Consider the following 15,476-nt stretch of genomic DNA (forward strand, 5'->3'; position numbering starts at 1 on the left):
GGCCTTTCTCTAGGATGAATAAAAGAGGCGTTTTCCTTTAAAACACCATATTCATCCCCTCCTCTTCCAAATAAAAGGTGTGTTTGAATCCTGGCCTATTTAGAAAGGCCTCAGAACTCAAACTTTTTACCTGTTTTATATCTAACTGTTTTTAATTATTAAAACTGCCTCGTTGTCCTGAACCTGTATCAATATGAGTTTCACCACTTTACTTCAGTGAGAATTAAGGGTTGGTAGGAAGTGGTAGACAGAGATCCTTGTCTGCTGTTGATGATACCAGTTCAGTCATTTCATAGTTATTACAATCCATCGAGCTGTTGGCTTGACTTACAGGGCATAATGTTTCTATGTAATGTATTAAAGCTACATATGCAGCAACTTCTTGAGTCAGGGCGAAGCAGTGCTGCACAGCGTAGTGGATTTCTGTATAGCATGACTGGAAGACAAACCTGACCTTGTGGCAAATTCATTGTGTATGTGGAAATTAAATAAGGCTCTTGAGTTTATCCTGTTTATCCATATCTTGCTATGAAAGACTGAAGTATTTTGAAAAACTGGCAGTACAGATTCTTTCCAGATGTTACAGAAACTGCTTGAAGTTAAATGGACCTAAATAGCAAGTGATGATTTTTACTTATTCTTTCCATTATGTCAAAATGACAAAGAGACTTACCAGTTCCTTGTGATTCGATGCTAATTTGTCAGTATACGAATAAGGAAACAGTAGCAGCTGGGAATAGGAGTGAATCGTCAAGTATGCCTTGATTGTAGAAAGATGTTCACGAATAAAATCAGCCAAAGCCTTAGTCTCCTTTTCAGACTCGGGTGCAGAGCCACAGTAAGTGGAATCACAGGGTTTTTTTGAGGCCCCAAGAGCTGGGAAGAAAGGTGAATTTAATGAGTATTTAATGAAAAAAGTTAGTTGTTAGGAGAGTCATGTTATACCACTTTTGTAGATAAGCCTTGGAAATCCTACTGACACACATGCCATATCAGAGGAGAGAATATTTTCTTGCATAGTTAAGACACTGGGCAACATGACATAACATTAAATAAATATGCCCTGTACAGTTTGCATAGTTGGAAGAACATAAGTATTGATGTAAAGCCCTATATTATGTAAGTGATTTGGGATATTGATTTGCTTCAGTACTTAATAGTCCTCTCCTTGCATATCATCTCCCTCATTTCTAGGATGCTTCCAGGAAACAGCCAAGTGGAAACCACTCAAAAGAGAGCCCTCTCCACTGACTGAAACCAACCAAAAGAAAACTCTCCCAGTTTCTGTTCTGAACTCATAGAAGTGTGTGTGCGTATATGTATATGTGTGCGTAAGTGTATATATGTCTATATATATACATGCATGTGTGTGTATATATATGTTCACAGAAGTAGCCATACTGATGACACTAGTAACCAAAGTCTGGTTTTTGCCCAAAACTGCCCCCAAAATTGAACACAAGCTACGTGTTGCTATGATAGACCACCACGATACTATACTGGTGGTCTTCACTCAAGCTTGAGCTGGACCAACCATCAGGTAGGGAAAATCCATAATTAAGCATCTTGGCTATTGCACCTCTGTATGATCTCCTGTTGTTAGGAGACACTTACTGCACCAGCCAGCATTAAAATTCCTGTTGGGGTCTGTACCAATGCAATGGCTACCAGCATTTTTAGAGCGTGTCTTTCTCCACATGCGGTCCTGAAATAGAATGGTGAAGCATAGATCAAAACTAAGAGAAAGTTCTAACAGTTGGCTTTTTCAGCAATACTCTTCTTGAGAAAGAAGAATGTACTTACTTTTGTCCAACTGTAAACGTAGCCATCAATATTAATAACAGGCAAAACATAGAAATCCAAGCTGTTGAGAAGTGTGGTCATGACAGTATCTTTTCCATAGGTCTCAACAGCCTAGTTGGAGAAAAGCAGAAAAAGCTGATGATGCCTTCATAGGCCTGTATCTCCTGTGTGTATTTACCCAGGCCTGGGTCTGGATCAGGAATTAATGAATGTGATGGGCAAAGTCAGCCAGGTCACTCCGCCATGTGAGATGGCAGCTCTGTGATATTACATATATTTAGAGGATTTACATTGACTTGAACCACACTGCTGTTAGAAAGTCATCTCATTCTGGTAGATAAATTATATGGCAAAACAATGTTGATTTTAGACAGGATAATAAATCACTGGACAGAGATTTCCATCTACTAGCTTCTTGTTTAAAGACAGAGCAAAGTTCCTGTCCATATATTGTCCCTACATCCTGTCACCTTAAAGGTTTGCATTTAATTTATGTGAGAAGGAAAAATCATTATTCTCATTTTTTATCTGTTGTGCAGAGAAATTTAATCAATAACCAAAATTATAGAGAATATTTCCAAAGAACATCCTTACACATTTCCAGTCATAATGCTGTGGATGCACATATTCATAGGCAGGCAGACTTTTCCCTGTACTTTTCCAGACACACATTGAATAACACGAGAACTCCTGCCGTAAACCCATATATCCTGATTCTTCATGGCCTGGCATTTTGTATGCTTGTTCACAGATTTATATCAGTGTCGAGGAGCATGCAATGATCATGGAAATTTGCTCTAAGTAGTATGTTGCACCCATGTTTCCTTTACTCTACGCACACATAAAGGACAACACAGGGAGCAATGCAACGGAGAAAGGCATCTATTGTCCTGTAACTAGCAAGTGGGGAGGTTGATTGTAGGATCTAGAAAAGCAGTTTCAGATCACTAGAACTTACTTTTTCCTCTTTTGTTTTTTTTTTATGCTTGGGTTTTTTTTGGAGATACATATAACAATCCACCTTGCTCCTGTTTTTCTCTAGGTTTTTTTTTCACTTTTATGTCTAGAAGCAATCCCAAGTGAACCGCTGATGACGCTCAGAGGACTGCGCTTTTAAAGCACTTCTGCCTATCCACACTTGGATCCACTGAGCAGAGCCGCTGCTGGTGTCAGGTACACCCATGAATTAAGTGACCAGACAGTGAAAATGACAGCTGTAGTGACGTGAATTGCTAAAAGAAAAACGGTAGCACATACTGGCTGCAGCCTTATTAGGAGATAATGAAATCACATTCCCATTGACTCCACTGAGATGTCACTTTCAATTTCCACTGCTCCCTACACAAAACCGCATGGCTGTCTGGTAAGACTGAGAATATACTTGCCACCAAGGCCTCTGCCAGTGTGGCTCACTGATGTACTTTGGCTTTCCTTTACTTGGGTTTTCAATCCCAGATGCTGCTTCTGGGTTTTTGTTTGTTTGGGTTTTTTTGGGTTTTGTTTTTTTTTTTTAATCTTCAAGCAGGGATTCTTACAAAATTTGAGATTCAATCAGTGAGTTGTTCTGCTAAGTTGATTGATCTCTCCCTGCTGAGGGGGAATATACCTCTTCTCTGTAGAGAACACTGTGCAGCATTTCATAACTCCCATCTGCTTTATATTGGTGATAAGGAAAAGGAAAAGTCAAAGGAGATAAAATTGTTTAACTCAAGCCTAAAGTATCCCAGCCTGAAGTGAAGCTCTGTGTGAGCTACACAGGTGTGTATTTCCTGAATATGGTTTCATGTTTTAGAAAACGTTCTGTACAACTTGAAGTGGCAGCTCAAAGGGATGTGTATGCATTTCCCTCTTCCTGAGTGGAGTTTAGGGAGCTTCATCTACAGTCTTCCTCCTCTCTTGGGTACATTTCCTCAGTGCACTCTGTGCTTAGCTGAGGGTAGCTCTCCACCCTCTCTGTTGCCTTACTGAGTAAAGCTCATTGCAGGGAATGCAGCACCTGACACTGTAGGAAGACAGCTGTTCTGATGTGCATTCAGACGCCTTCTAATGTGCCCTTGAATTTCCTTATTCCCTACTCCTTATGACTATGTAAAAAACATGACTGTGTTTATAGTATTACTAGACCTGTTTCCTTGTCTCTCACCTTTCTCTGACTACAGGTGCAAAAAGGAATTTATAGACTGTGTAAGTAACCAACCCTTGTAGTTGTCAGTACCTCTTGCATATGCTTTTAGGTAGTCTTAAGCTGCTGAAAGATTACAGGTCCAACCATTAAGATCTGGTTTAAGTAGTTACACCCTAACCGTCTGAGGTGAGAGAAGGGATGTGCGGACCGGTATTTAGAGGTAAAAAGGCAATCATCTGCAGTGGCCTCAGCTCTTACTGCTCACTTACTTAAGATTTTCTTAAACATAGTTGCATTTTGTAAAATATTTTTTCGTCATTAAGCTTACTGACTTCTTTCACAAACCACTGGCAGAAAGCAGGGGAGATCCACTCTCTTGCATGGAAACCACAATCCATAAAGATGGCCTTCTTATTTGGACGACTTTTTCCCATCTGGGAAAAAAAAACAACAAAAAATCCAGGTCTTGAACAAAATAATTTGTATGCAGAACAAGTCAGTCACCTTGCTGACCTAAAAAGTCAAACTTTATACAAATACAGCATTCCTTGATTAAATGGAAATCTATGGAGTGCTCTCAGCTGTAGCTGACCATGATATTCAAACTAAAACAATAGACTCTTAATAATTTCATTTTTATTAATGTAGATAAGCTTCCCCCCATCCCAATTATTTGATTATTCTGCACTGTTGATTTATTTCCTGTAGTGTCTCTAAGAGTTGGTCTTGTTTGCTTGACTGATATATTATTGTAAATGCTTATGCAATTTTCAGCAAGTAATCTTTATCCTTTCACCTTTATTTAAGTCATTGTATCTTATTTATTCATAAGAGTTATGCCAAAAATTAGATATGATGAAGATACGAACAAATTTGTTGCCTATTGCTAGAGAGAGCGACATTTATAGATCCTTTCAGAGTAAACGGGTTTACAAACAACAGATGCAGAGAACATAAAAGTAGATGATCATTCAAATAGCTCTCAGGAGTGTGGTTAAATTTATATGTCTGAACTTCTAATAATTCCTTATGCCCCTTTTTAAAAAAAAAATCTTAAAAGCTGAAAAAATCATAGTAGTAGTCGTGAACAAAATATTGGATTTTCTGCAAAATGTATATTACTATCTTAGCGTCATTGGTGTTTTAACAGACATCATAATCTTGTGGAGGTTAATAGAGGAAAGGTCTAGCACAAAGAAATCCAAGCACTTACTTTGAGAAGGTACATTGGCCGTCCTTCGTATGTTTCCCCAATTACACTGCGAGAGACAAGGTCTGGGTTCTGAGCAGCAATATCAGCAGTCCAAGCAGCTATCTGTTTAATAAGGAGGTTATATTTACTGATGTTTCTGTCCTCAGGTCCAGTGTAATTAATTCACAGACTTCAGGCCAGAATGGTCCTTCCGAGCATCTAACTTGATTTAATACAGTTTGTAGATTTCTAAGAATTAATTCTTACTTGTACTAGAGCTACATGTCTGAATTAAGATTTTCTAGTATGAATTTATCTAAACCCATCACTGGAGTATGGCTGGTGGATTACAAAAGCCTTTGAATGCTAACCCTATGTAGTTATGACCTTGTCAACCCTTAAGCTCTCTTAACAAAATAAAACTGTTTTTCTTGTTAAGCTAAGTAGATTGAATGCCTTGAATCTTCTACATGTTGTAATGTTTTTCAGTTTCATGGCTCTCTTATTCATCATCATTCTTGAATTACTGACAGAAGTGCTGGATAGGGATTTGTAGGAACAGTCCACCAATGCCAGATACAAAAGAAAGAAAATCTCCTTCATTCTATTTGTTATTTAAGGGAAGTAATAACAGCCTTTATTATCTTAATATTGGAGCAGGTTCCCTTTGTTACAGGTGCCTTCAGAAGCTAACAAAAAAGTTGTCACATCCACACAAAAAAGCATTTCATGCCCAAATAGCTAAGAACTAAGAAAAAGACAGGAAACAGAAGACAGATCTAGACAAACTGGCAAGAGAATACTAGAAATAATGGTTGACATTATGGATGTTGGTGGTTTTTTGCATGCCAATAACCTTTGCAGAGTCAGAGGAGCTTTTGTTCTTATTTTTAAATCGCCTTGTAAAAGGAGACTTTTTTTTTTTTTAGGAGAGTTCTGATGGAAGAAAATTGATTAGTTCTGTATATGGTCTATAGATACCACTTGGAGAGGAAATACAAATTTTCTTCTTTGAAAATGTAACAGGTGCTTAGTGGGCAATGATCAGCACAAAAATGAAAGATTTTTGCAAGGAAAGACATGAAAGGGAGATTGTCATACTTTTAAGTATAAGAGCTGTGATGCAATGGAGGATAAGGAGCCACTGCAAAGATGTGAAGAGTGACATGGTCAAGATTACATGTCAGGAAAAATGAGCGTGGCTGTGAAAAAAGGAGGGAGGAGGGGAGAGCTTATGGTGGAAGATGAAGAGTTAGAATTGGGGCAAGGAATGTAATCAAGTTTTTTAGCAGAGGAGATAGGAGGAGTGAAAAGGAAAGGGAAAACTAGTAGTGAAGCATGTCAGCCTGGTTATTAGATTTCTGCCAGAGTTTCTTTGCAGCACTGGGAGCAGAAGTAGAGGAAATAGGTGTAGGGGGATGGATTATACAGATTAACTTGGTAATGAGCAGTAAAGGAGAAGAGGAAGGAGAGTTTAGAGGAGTTATCATATTAATGGATGGAACAGAAGAGGAAAAGGGAAGAAGGCTGGAAGCATATCAGAAGCCATTTTGACTACAGATGCTAAGCTACCGAGCTAATAAAGTAGCAAACCTAGACTTTACCGTTTCCCAGTTGTTGTACTTTTCATAGCTGTGTCTGGTGGTACGAGTTTTGCTGTCAAACTGGGCATCCAGTGCAGCCTGCAGGTTGTCAATCAGAACTCTGCAATAAGGCACCATGAAAAGTGTAAAGAGAAACATACAATTTGCTAGCAGGAAAGTAAGCACAAGGTAGACATTTCAGGGTCTTCCTGGAATTAAGGCCACATGGATTGTGAAGTGAAATGTGGCGGGGTTGATTTATGCGTTTGAAAATAAGATAGATTAGGTTCAAGTGTCAACCTACTTCCTGCCTCAGCCTTGCCGCGAGAATGATCAAGGAACGATAGCTTCCTCCTAATTAGCACCTGCCTACTTACTCCCATACTAACAAACCTCCAGGGTGGCAACAGTTGGCTTTAGGAAGAATGGCAATGCTGAGACAGAGTGTGTGTAGAAAATGAGCTCTGGGCTGACCTCATGTTGCCAGATTGCCTCTGCCTCAATAGGAAAAGGGTCCTCTCTTGAACTTTTGGTACTGGAGAACAGTTAGACTGCAGCAACGTAACACTCCCATGTAGCAACCCAGAGATGTTTGCCTGATGAAATTCTTTGTCAAACCAAGCTTTCAGTGGTTTGACAGCTCTATTGCAGGTGGCATTATCCATCCTCCAATCTACTTCACTGCATGTGAGGTGGGCTATTAAAGTAGAACACACAAGGGCAAGAAAACCCCAGTATCCTGTCTGGATTGGTAGGATGTCTCCTGTTTATCTTTTGCTGGGGCTGCCACAAAGGCACAGCTCATCACCGAGAAAACTCTTGAGGACCTTTGGCTCATATTTCAACCTTGGCTATCAAAAAATGAAGTCCTCTTGTTTTTCCAGTGCTTGTCTTAACATTCTTACAAATCTTACTCATCCATGATATGTCCTTGATCATTTGGATAGAAAAGCAGGAGGCCAGTTTATGAGGTGCCACCAGCGTTCAGAACAAACAGTGCAAATGACTGCATTGACATGATGTCACGGCACTGCAGCTGCACTTCAAAAGAGTTGTAATGGCTTGGGTTGTCACAAGGACGCTCCACTCAAGTTTGTCAGGGATGCCTTCCAGACATTATGGCCTTTGTTGCAATCAAAAGATTTGTGCATGGACCTGAGGGACTTCATGGATATTATAGGAAAAACTAACACATGTAGAGTAACTCCTCCTTTGCCAAAGAGGAAATTCCACTGAAATTGGATTCCTGTGCTGTATGTGGGCTGTGGCAGTATTGAAAATTATTTCTTCTAAAATGTTTTTAGATTCTGTTCCCCCAGCGCCATCCAAATCAGACATGGTTAACATGAGGCCAGTAAGTTTAGGGATGGACTATCCTTGGATTTAGCAGATCATAAAAGTTATGTTTAATGAGAACTGTGTGGTGTCCAATGAAGGAGTTTGGTCTGGTGGCAACAACAATGGAGCTGAGAGACAAAATCTCTCCACTCAGCCAAATGAAGTCATGAGAATTTGATCAAGTAATACTGACTTTCAGTGTCTGAGTACATGATGCTGACAGTATATCCATTACGCATCGAAGAAGCCTGATAATCAAGTTGGGCCAAGCCAATTTGCAAAGTTCAAGTGGAGCTAAAGGAGCAACGAAGACAGACAGCCCCGCTCCACTCCAGCCAAAAGTCAACTTCTCATCCTTGATTAATGCTTGCATAGTGACTGGAAGATATGAAGTATAAGCAGTTGCCTGGTCCTGCTCTTTTCTCCTTACCCTCCCATTAGTGCTACTCACTGCAATGCTTCTGTTCTCAGGAATATGTAGTGTGGCAGTGTGGTCTATTCCCTCCACTTATGCTGCAGTTGTATTCAGTCACGGAAACTCAGGGCGTTTTTACTTCTGGGTAATATACTTACGAAATATTTAAGCCAAATAAGAGCTCTCTCTTTGGAGAAATCCTTGCCATGGATCTGTTGTGTGACTTGAGTAACCCCAAGGCTGTCCTGGGAATCTGTTCTCCCCACTCCCTTGGCCCTTCACCTAGCAACTGTCATCTTTGTCACCAGTTTGGGTTTTTTTGCCTCTTTAGCTATCATTCTGCAGCTTAGAGAACTCAGTGGGGAGCCCCTCACGGTGGCCCTTGGGGCTCACCATTTTCTGGCTTCAGTTCCCTTATACTATCATGCAAACCCATCTGGTGTACTTTCTGGCTCTTTCTAGACCTTTGCTGCATTTTGGCTTTAGTGGGAAACCTGTCTTGTCCCCTCTGTACTCCAGCCTTGTGTACTGCCGTGAGCTTTCACCTCGGGGAAATTCCTGGTAGTAATCTTTGCTTCCTGTCTCCTACCTCTATCAACATTTCACCTCACCCCTTTAACGCAGAGCAGCTACAGTCCATTTGAACTGCCATAGGAAAGCTGAACCCAGCAGAGGCATCCACAGGAGTGATGAAGTTTGTGACAGGAAGATCAGTTGACTAATGTGAAAAGATCAAACACATTTTCCCCAGTATTTAATCTCCTTCTATTCAAAATACAGTAGTGAGAACAAACTTACCTATATTCCACTCCACTTTCTTTCAAAAGATCTTCAACCTCAAAAGACTTGTCAGCTTCAACTCGGAAATCAACTTGCATTTTTGGCCTTACCAGTGTGACAGAGTCTGGCTGCCAAAAGTCAACCTGAAAGAAGGCCAAATGAATACATAAACAAATACATACATATGGCTGTGATTTTTAGGTGTATATGTGATGATGATGTTGGTTGTGATTACCAAATTTCATTCCTATCCTATTACACTGACCCAACCTTGCTTGCCAAAAGTATCAACCTAACTTTTAACTGGAAATTGATTAAGAAGATTGTATTAGGCCCTGCAATTTATATGGCAGAATACTGGAGATGGCAGTGACAGTTTCACAAATGCCAAGTATTCTACAGCATCTGAGTGCATACAGACTTGTGAGTATTATAACTATCTTTACAACTTCTTTCATTCTTTGTACAGATTTCATAGGAAATTTTTGCCTATAAGCGTTAGGTAGAACTCCTGACTCAGTAGTGGAGGGATGCTACATGAATACTTTACATAAATCAGCTGGGAAAGACTGTTGTCTGTATGAGTGCTTTTAAGACTCAGTTCACTAAAGTTGGCATGAGGAACCTGTGCCTTCAGAAGATATTTAGTTCAGGGTGGACAAATGACAGTGCTATTACTATTTCACGTATTTTTGCTGAAGTCAGCTTCCAGACCTCTGGATTTAGCACCCTATTAAAGGCCAATGAAAGCAAAGCTGGTTTGTCAACCTAATGCCTTTTCAGCCTTTCGTCTCATGAATATAAAGGAATTTGGGGCCACTGAGCTACGCGTCTTCAGGTGAGATGACTATTCCAGGATATACTACTACATCAGTCCTGACTGATTGTTTTCGATAACAATGGTAGTCCAGGGATATTTTCTTTGCTTAAAAGGAAAACAAAACAAACAATCCCTTTATACTACACAGTTAAAAGCAAGCATGGTATATTAATTTATTAATATTGGCAGCACCATTCCAATAGTATATTCTTCTACAGAATACTGTTCTAGCATGCTATACTAGCCTGTTGATGATAGTTCTCCACATCTGTACTTCGTTAAAAATACCGTCCTTTCATCCTACAGATAATGGTGTCTTTTTCACCAACAGCTATTTTACAACATCAAAGCTGAAGAGAAATATTGAAAACACATTTGCTGTCTTTATTGTTTTTTCTCATGTCATTGTGTCATCATACATCTACATCAAGGTCAGCAAGAAACATGCAGCTTGGCTGGATAGAAAGGAAGCTTTAAAGAAAAGTCAGAGAAGAAAAGATGACATGAGAGACTAGAGGCCAAAGAAAAGTTCAGTTTGATGGGAGTATGGATTTTTAGATTATTTACATGAGCAAAATATTTTGCCTATAATGGTAAAAGTTCTGGTAGTTGGAATTTCCATGTTTTATCTGATACATTCGTGAAAGCACCCCACACTGAATACAGCATTTCAGATTAACTTATTCTATTAATAAATTCTGGTGGGCACTTTGATATTCAGACGGGGTTAACCAGACTTTCTAGAAAGGTATTGGAATGTATTTGCGTAGCTCTAGCTGTGTCACCTTGTCCTGTTCCTTCTGAAGAAACATTCCAGTTGACTTGAATGGAATCAAGATTAGGTCTTTAATTCAGTAGCATGATTTTTTTTTTTTTTTTTTTAAGATATATGTTAGTGGAACAAAAGGAGAAATGTTCCTTTCAAATGCAATATAGCCCCTTCCCCACATTCTTTACCTGCATGTTGCTGGCAAGGGAATTGATGATTTCCACCTGCTCATCATTCTGAGGAATCACACGAAACACCTTCTGCCTGAAAGGGGAGAGAAAGATTGGATTTCAAACAGGTAAGTCAGTTGAAAGGCTTTTGCTCATGCAGAAGAAATTGTGCAAATATAAAACTTGATGTCTGTTCTTACCGATCAAAGGCAAGATCCTGCAGGTGAGCAGAAACAGCTGCAGCACCTATGAGAACCAAGAGCGCCCACATTTTTTTTAAAGAAGAAAACCCCAGGTTTTCAGTTCTTCTGTCCTGCTTTTATAACATGTTTTGTCCTGCTTTTTATCAATTATACACCAGAACAACCCACTGATCAACTGATAGATTATGCCCTTGACTTTGTTTTATTTGCATACTATTTATAATGTGTGTTTTACCCCACACCTGTGAAAACAGCTGAAAGTCTCAAGGCGGGCTAGCTAAAGAATCTTGCTACTTGCGCTGGATAAACACTTGATATGAGAAAGTTAATTTAATTTACTTTGTTCTTTTCTGTTGTATGTGTCTTTTGATTAAATTACACTTTTTTGCAATGATTTGGTTGCTGGATTACAAACTGTATAATACTTTATTGTTACTTTATGCAGTGGTAGAGGTCTATCGATGTTGTTGCAGTGTGACTGGTCTTAATCACACAGCATTGTCCCTCTGCCTGAATAATATGAGGCTGATGCTGACAAGGGAAGAGGAAACACAGCTGGGATGTACCAATTATCTTTTTTTCCCCCAATAGAGAAGAAAAGTACTGAACTTGTTCTTTGCTCAGTCACTTCACTGAAACTTATGAGTAAGTCAGGTGTCTGCAGAACTGAGAGTGTAGAAATTTCTGGTCGCAGTAGAGTTGTACATATACTCCACGTAATAAATTCATTGATTCTTGCATATTCTCTGATTTAATCACGTAAGGATCAGAGGTAAATATCTTTTAAGTTAAGCACTACTGTGGGCATTACATATAGGCCCAGAAGATGAAATGAAATGTAGTAAAAAGCATTTTTAGCTTTACCTTTCATGTTGTACCTAAACTATCTGAGAAACAATAATGTGTTTGCATCACTGCACTCGCATCTGTTTAGTTTTCATTAATGAGTACTTGGCATTAAATGTAACGTTAATTGTGTGTTGATGCTGTGTCCTGAGGTGACTGATGTTTTTGACAGGGAGCCTCTAAATGAATCACTATACAAATATATAAAGCGTGGAATTTATGAGCTCGGTTCTGTCTTCTGTTATGCCTAAGTGATCAGAGAAATTAAAGGCGTTCAGACACAGATAATCTTGAAGATGTTCTTTGGCTCCATGTCTGCTATTTTGCAGAAATCTACATATATGCATATCATATGATATGTGAAAATTTATTAGAAAATTAATATATATTCACCTCAGATTAAAAGACAGTTACAGTTTCGAAGTGTAGAAATTTGAATCATCAGTGGCCATTTTAAGAATGAATGTGGCATCAGACTCTGCACCTAATTTTTTATGAGGTTCTCTGGGGTCAACTCAGTAAAGCTGCAGCAGCCTTATATACAGTATATCTAGAAATAGATTTTCAAAGTCAATGTGCCAAAAATGCAGCCGTTTATGCTTAACAATATGACCCACGATGAATATGTTCCTAAAAGGAGACTCCAAAACTGCACTGAGCCTATTTATCCAAAACTGTCTTTGCCAAATCATAGGGTTTGAACTTACTTTACAATTAATGACCTAATTTGTAGCACTGCAGGCTTTTGCCCAGCAATAATCTTACTTAGAGTCAAGTCTCCTAAGAAGGATGACAGCAGGAGTTATTCTGACAGAGTGCCAAAACAATACTGCAAAGTCTTCAGAAGTTTCAATTTTACGATTATGAGATCTACGGTATCAGATAAAATGGTCTGATCCCATGAACACTGCTAGGACAACAATGCGGAGTTGATCAAGCCAGGACCTTGCAATGAATAAATGATCAGAAGAAGTAATCAAACAAATTGTGGATGTCATCATTCCCTGTTGAGCACTGAGAAGCATCTTGGAAATAGAAGGCTGCCAGATTTCAATGTGTGAGTTTACTTGTAAGAAATTCTTTGCTTTTTCATGCAGTTGGAGATGATGGGGGGTTTTTGTTGTATGTTTTTTTTTTTCTCCAAACAATCACTGACACAGCATTACTGCCATCAACTACTGAGCTGGCAAGCGTTACTGAATACTATAATTTCTAATGGCAGTCTTCGCTGTTTCTATGCCAGACTAGGTCAGAAAAAAACAGTGACCCAGAATCCTACTTAAATGATTTATTTTGCATCTCAGGACTGATGGTTATTTGTCAGATTAGCTCATAAACTAGCTCTAAACATTGTCTTGTTTTTCTAACTTTATAATATAAATGTTTAATATTTGTATGATAAAAGGGGCAACATAAGGATAAATAAAATAGAAAATTAAATTTGGTTAAGCCTTCTGTTCTTTTTAGTGTCTGATTACAAGCCAAGAGCACATCAATTGGTCATGGCTGAGTAAACCTTGGGCTTTGCTACTTAACACTGAGTGCAGAGGTTAGTGTTACCTATATCTTTGAAAAGATTCAGAAGGAAGATTTAATTTTTTTAATCAAGAAAGTAACAAAAACAGCTGAATCCAAAAGGAGAGTGTGTAGTAATTTCCTTCAGGACGTGTATTTTGTCTTATACTTAAGGTGAGCACAGCTGAAAAAAAGTGTCAGCTATTGCAATTTTGTTGCAGTAGTTTGCTTTTCTGATGATTAAAAATAAAGCCTTCTATGATGTTGTCACTCACAAAGAGTATTCCCTGTGTTTAGTGACATGAGCTGTAAAAAGTTATGATGCTGCTAATTGGCTATATTCCAGCTGAAATTCATTTTTGTAATAATTTCTTATTTCAGTTTTAGGAATAGAAATATTCTGGTACTCCACTTTGAAAAGCTTTTAAAGGCTAACCGCAGACTGATAATGTTACACATCAATGTTAGCATTTCAGAAGCATCCTTTATCCTATGAAGCCTTTCATCCCATTTGTTATCAAACCAACTCCAAAAGTCTGAGGATAAATAATGTCTCTTTTTCTAGGAGTTCCAGTAGATACAGATTTCCTGAATCAGGCAGTTTGTTGAGCTATATTTTAAAAAGTCTGCTATATTTTAGTCACAAAATATTGTCAGTTCTTATAATCCTTGATGGACAAATTTATCTTCTTAATATTGTTTGATATTTATTATATTCGAAAAGATCAGTGAGAAACTCCTCAATGCTCAAATCTTAACACTTCTTATGTATGTAATGTAGCAAAATCCTAACATGTGCCACGCCAGCCATATGTGTTTAAATTATGGGGACCCTCTTATCATCACTTATTTGTTAAGGTAGTATGTGCTAACCTTAGTTTTGAAGAGTAATACTATTGAATATATTCTGAAGACCTTTGAGAGTACTTTGAAGAGGCCAGGATCAGCAGAATCTGCTATCCAGCATATGCTCCAAGCTTTCTTGGTACTTTCTCTGTATTTATATATTATTAATATTGCATCTTTTAATTCATCAAAGGCTTTTTCAACTTTAGTGCCCTGGGACATGCTCATATCCTACCGTTGTGGTAGCCATGTGTAGGTATCTTCTTTTTATTTTTTTTTTTTTTTTTTCACATTTGCAGATGTTATTTAACATGTGAACAGGAACTGGATAAGGAGAGGAAAGAATGGGAGTGATGAGATCTAGGGTATGGAGAAAAAAAGGTAGCTCTCATGACTTTGGGATATGTTTCTACTTCTGCTATTGACTCATCAGATGAGAAACAGCAAAACTGTAACTGTTCTTTTGTAGGGTCGGTGGATTCTTGCCAAGGTATCTCCTGTGAAATAGATATCATATTTTTACCATTGACCTCTAGTAGCTGGGATTAAGACAGAATGTATTGCAGCTTTATTATAGGATCAATGCACAGATTGCTTAGTGTTTAGAAAGTACTTTATAACCCTAGCTAGAAGTTGTTGTATATGCTGTATACATTCAGATTCTTATTTGCTTGAAAAAAGTGCGAAATATACTAAAATAGAAGCAGTGAATAAAGGTATTGGCAGTGCCAGAATTCCCAGAAACCGGGCACCAAGAGTCTATTTAGTGACAAACAGAAAGAATACATTTAATGAAGCAATGAGAAGGACTAACCCATTGGTTATGGACACCTTCTGCTTAATAAGCTTGTCCTCGGGATGGGCTTTCTGTCATGTACAGGAGTGTGACGGGTTCTCTTTCTCATGCCCATTCCCTGGCATCTGTAAGGCTGGCAGGGTCATGGCAGGACTCAGTGACAGCTCAAAGATACAAAAAAGCATAAGGTTCTTCCCCTTACAATTTTAAAGGCACTCAGATCAGCATGTGGTATATAGTGAGAGATCACACCTACAGTGAAAAGCTCATAATCC

The 15,476-nt window shown here is 38.6% G+C and overlaps 1 protein-coding gene across 1 annotated transcript in view; it reads right to left on the reverse strand.

The window, feature by feature from the left end:
- CPB1 (carboxypeptidase B1) overlaps positions 1–11,266 on the reverse strand; it is a gene marked incomplete at both ends in the record, with an annotated part of 20,080 nt that extends 8,814 nt beyond the window's left edge. Inside the window, 9 exons of the mRNA XM_082319639.1 lie at positions 674–876; positions 1,615–1,705; positions 1,804–1,914; positions 4,261–4,362; positions 5,142–5,243; positions 6,725–6,824; positions 9,255–9,379; positions 11,014–11,089; positions 11,196–11,266. Coding sequence (XP_082175765.1) covers positions 674–876; positions 1,615–1,705; positions 1,804–1,914; positions 4,261–4,362; positions 5,142–5,243; positions 6,725–6,824; positions 9,255–9,379; positions 11,014–11,089; positions 11,196–11,266 — 981 coding nt within the window. The remainder of the gene's footprint in view (positions 1–673; positions 877–1,614; positions 1,706–1,803; positions 1,915–4,260; positions 4,363–5,141; positions 5,244–6,724; positions 6,825–9,254; positions 9,380–11,013; positions 11,090–11,195) is intronic.
- Between the last annotated feature and the right edge of the window lie 4,210 nt (positions 11,267–15,476).

The sequence above is a fragment of the Platalea leucorodia genome (genome assembly GCF_965183815.1).
Source record: "Platalea leucorodia genome assembly, chromosome: 8".
NCBI lineage: Eukaryota > Metazoa > Chordata > Aves > Pelecaniformes > Threskiornithidae > Platalea > Platalea leucorodia.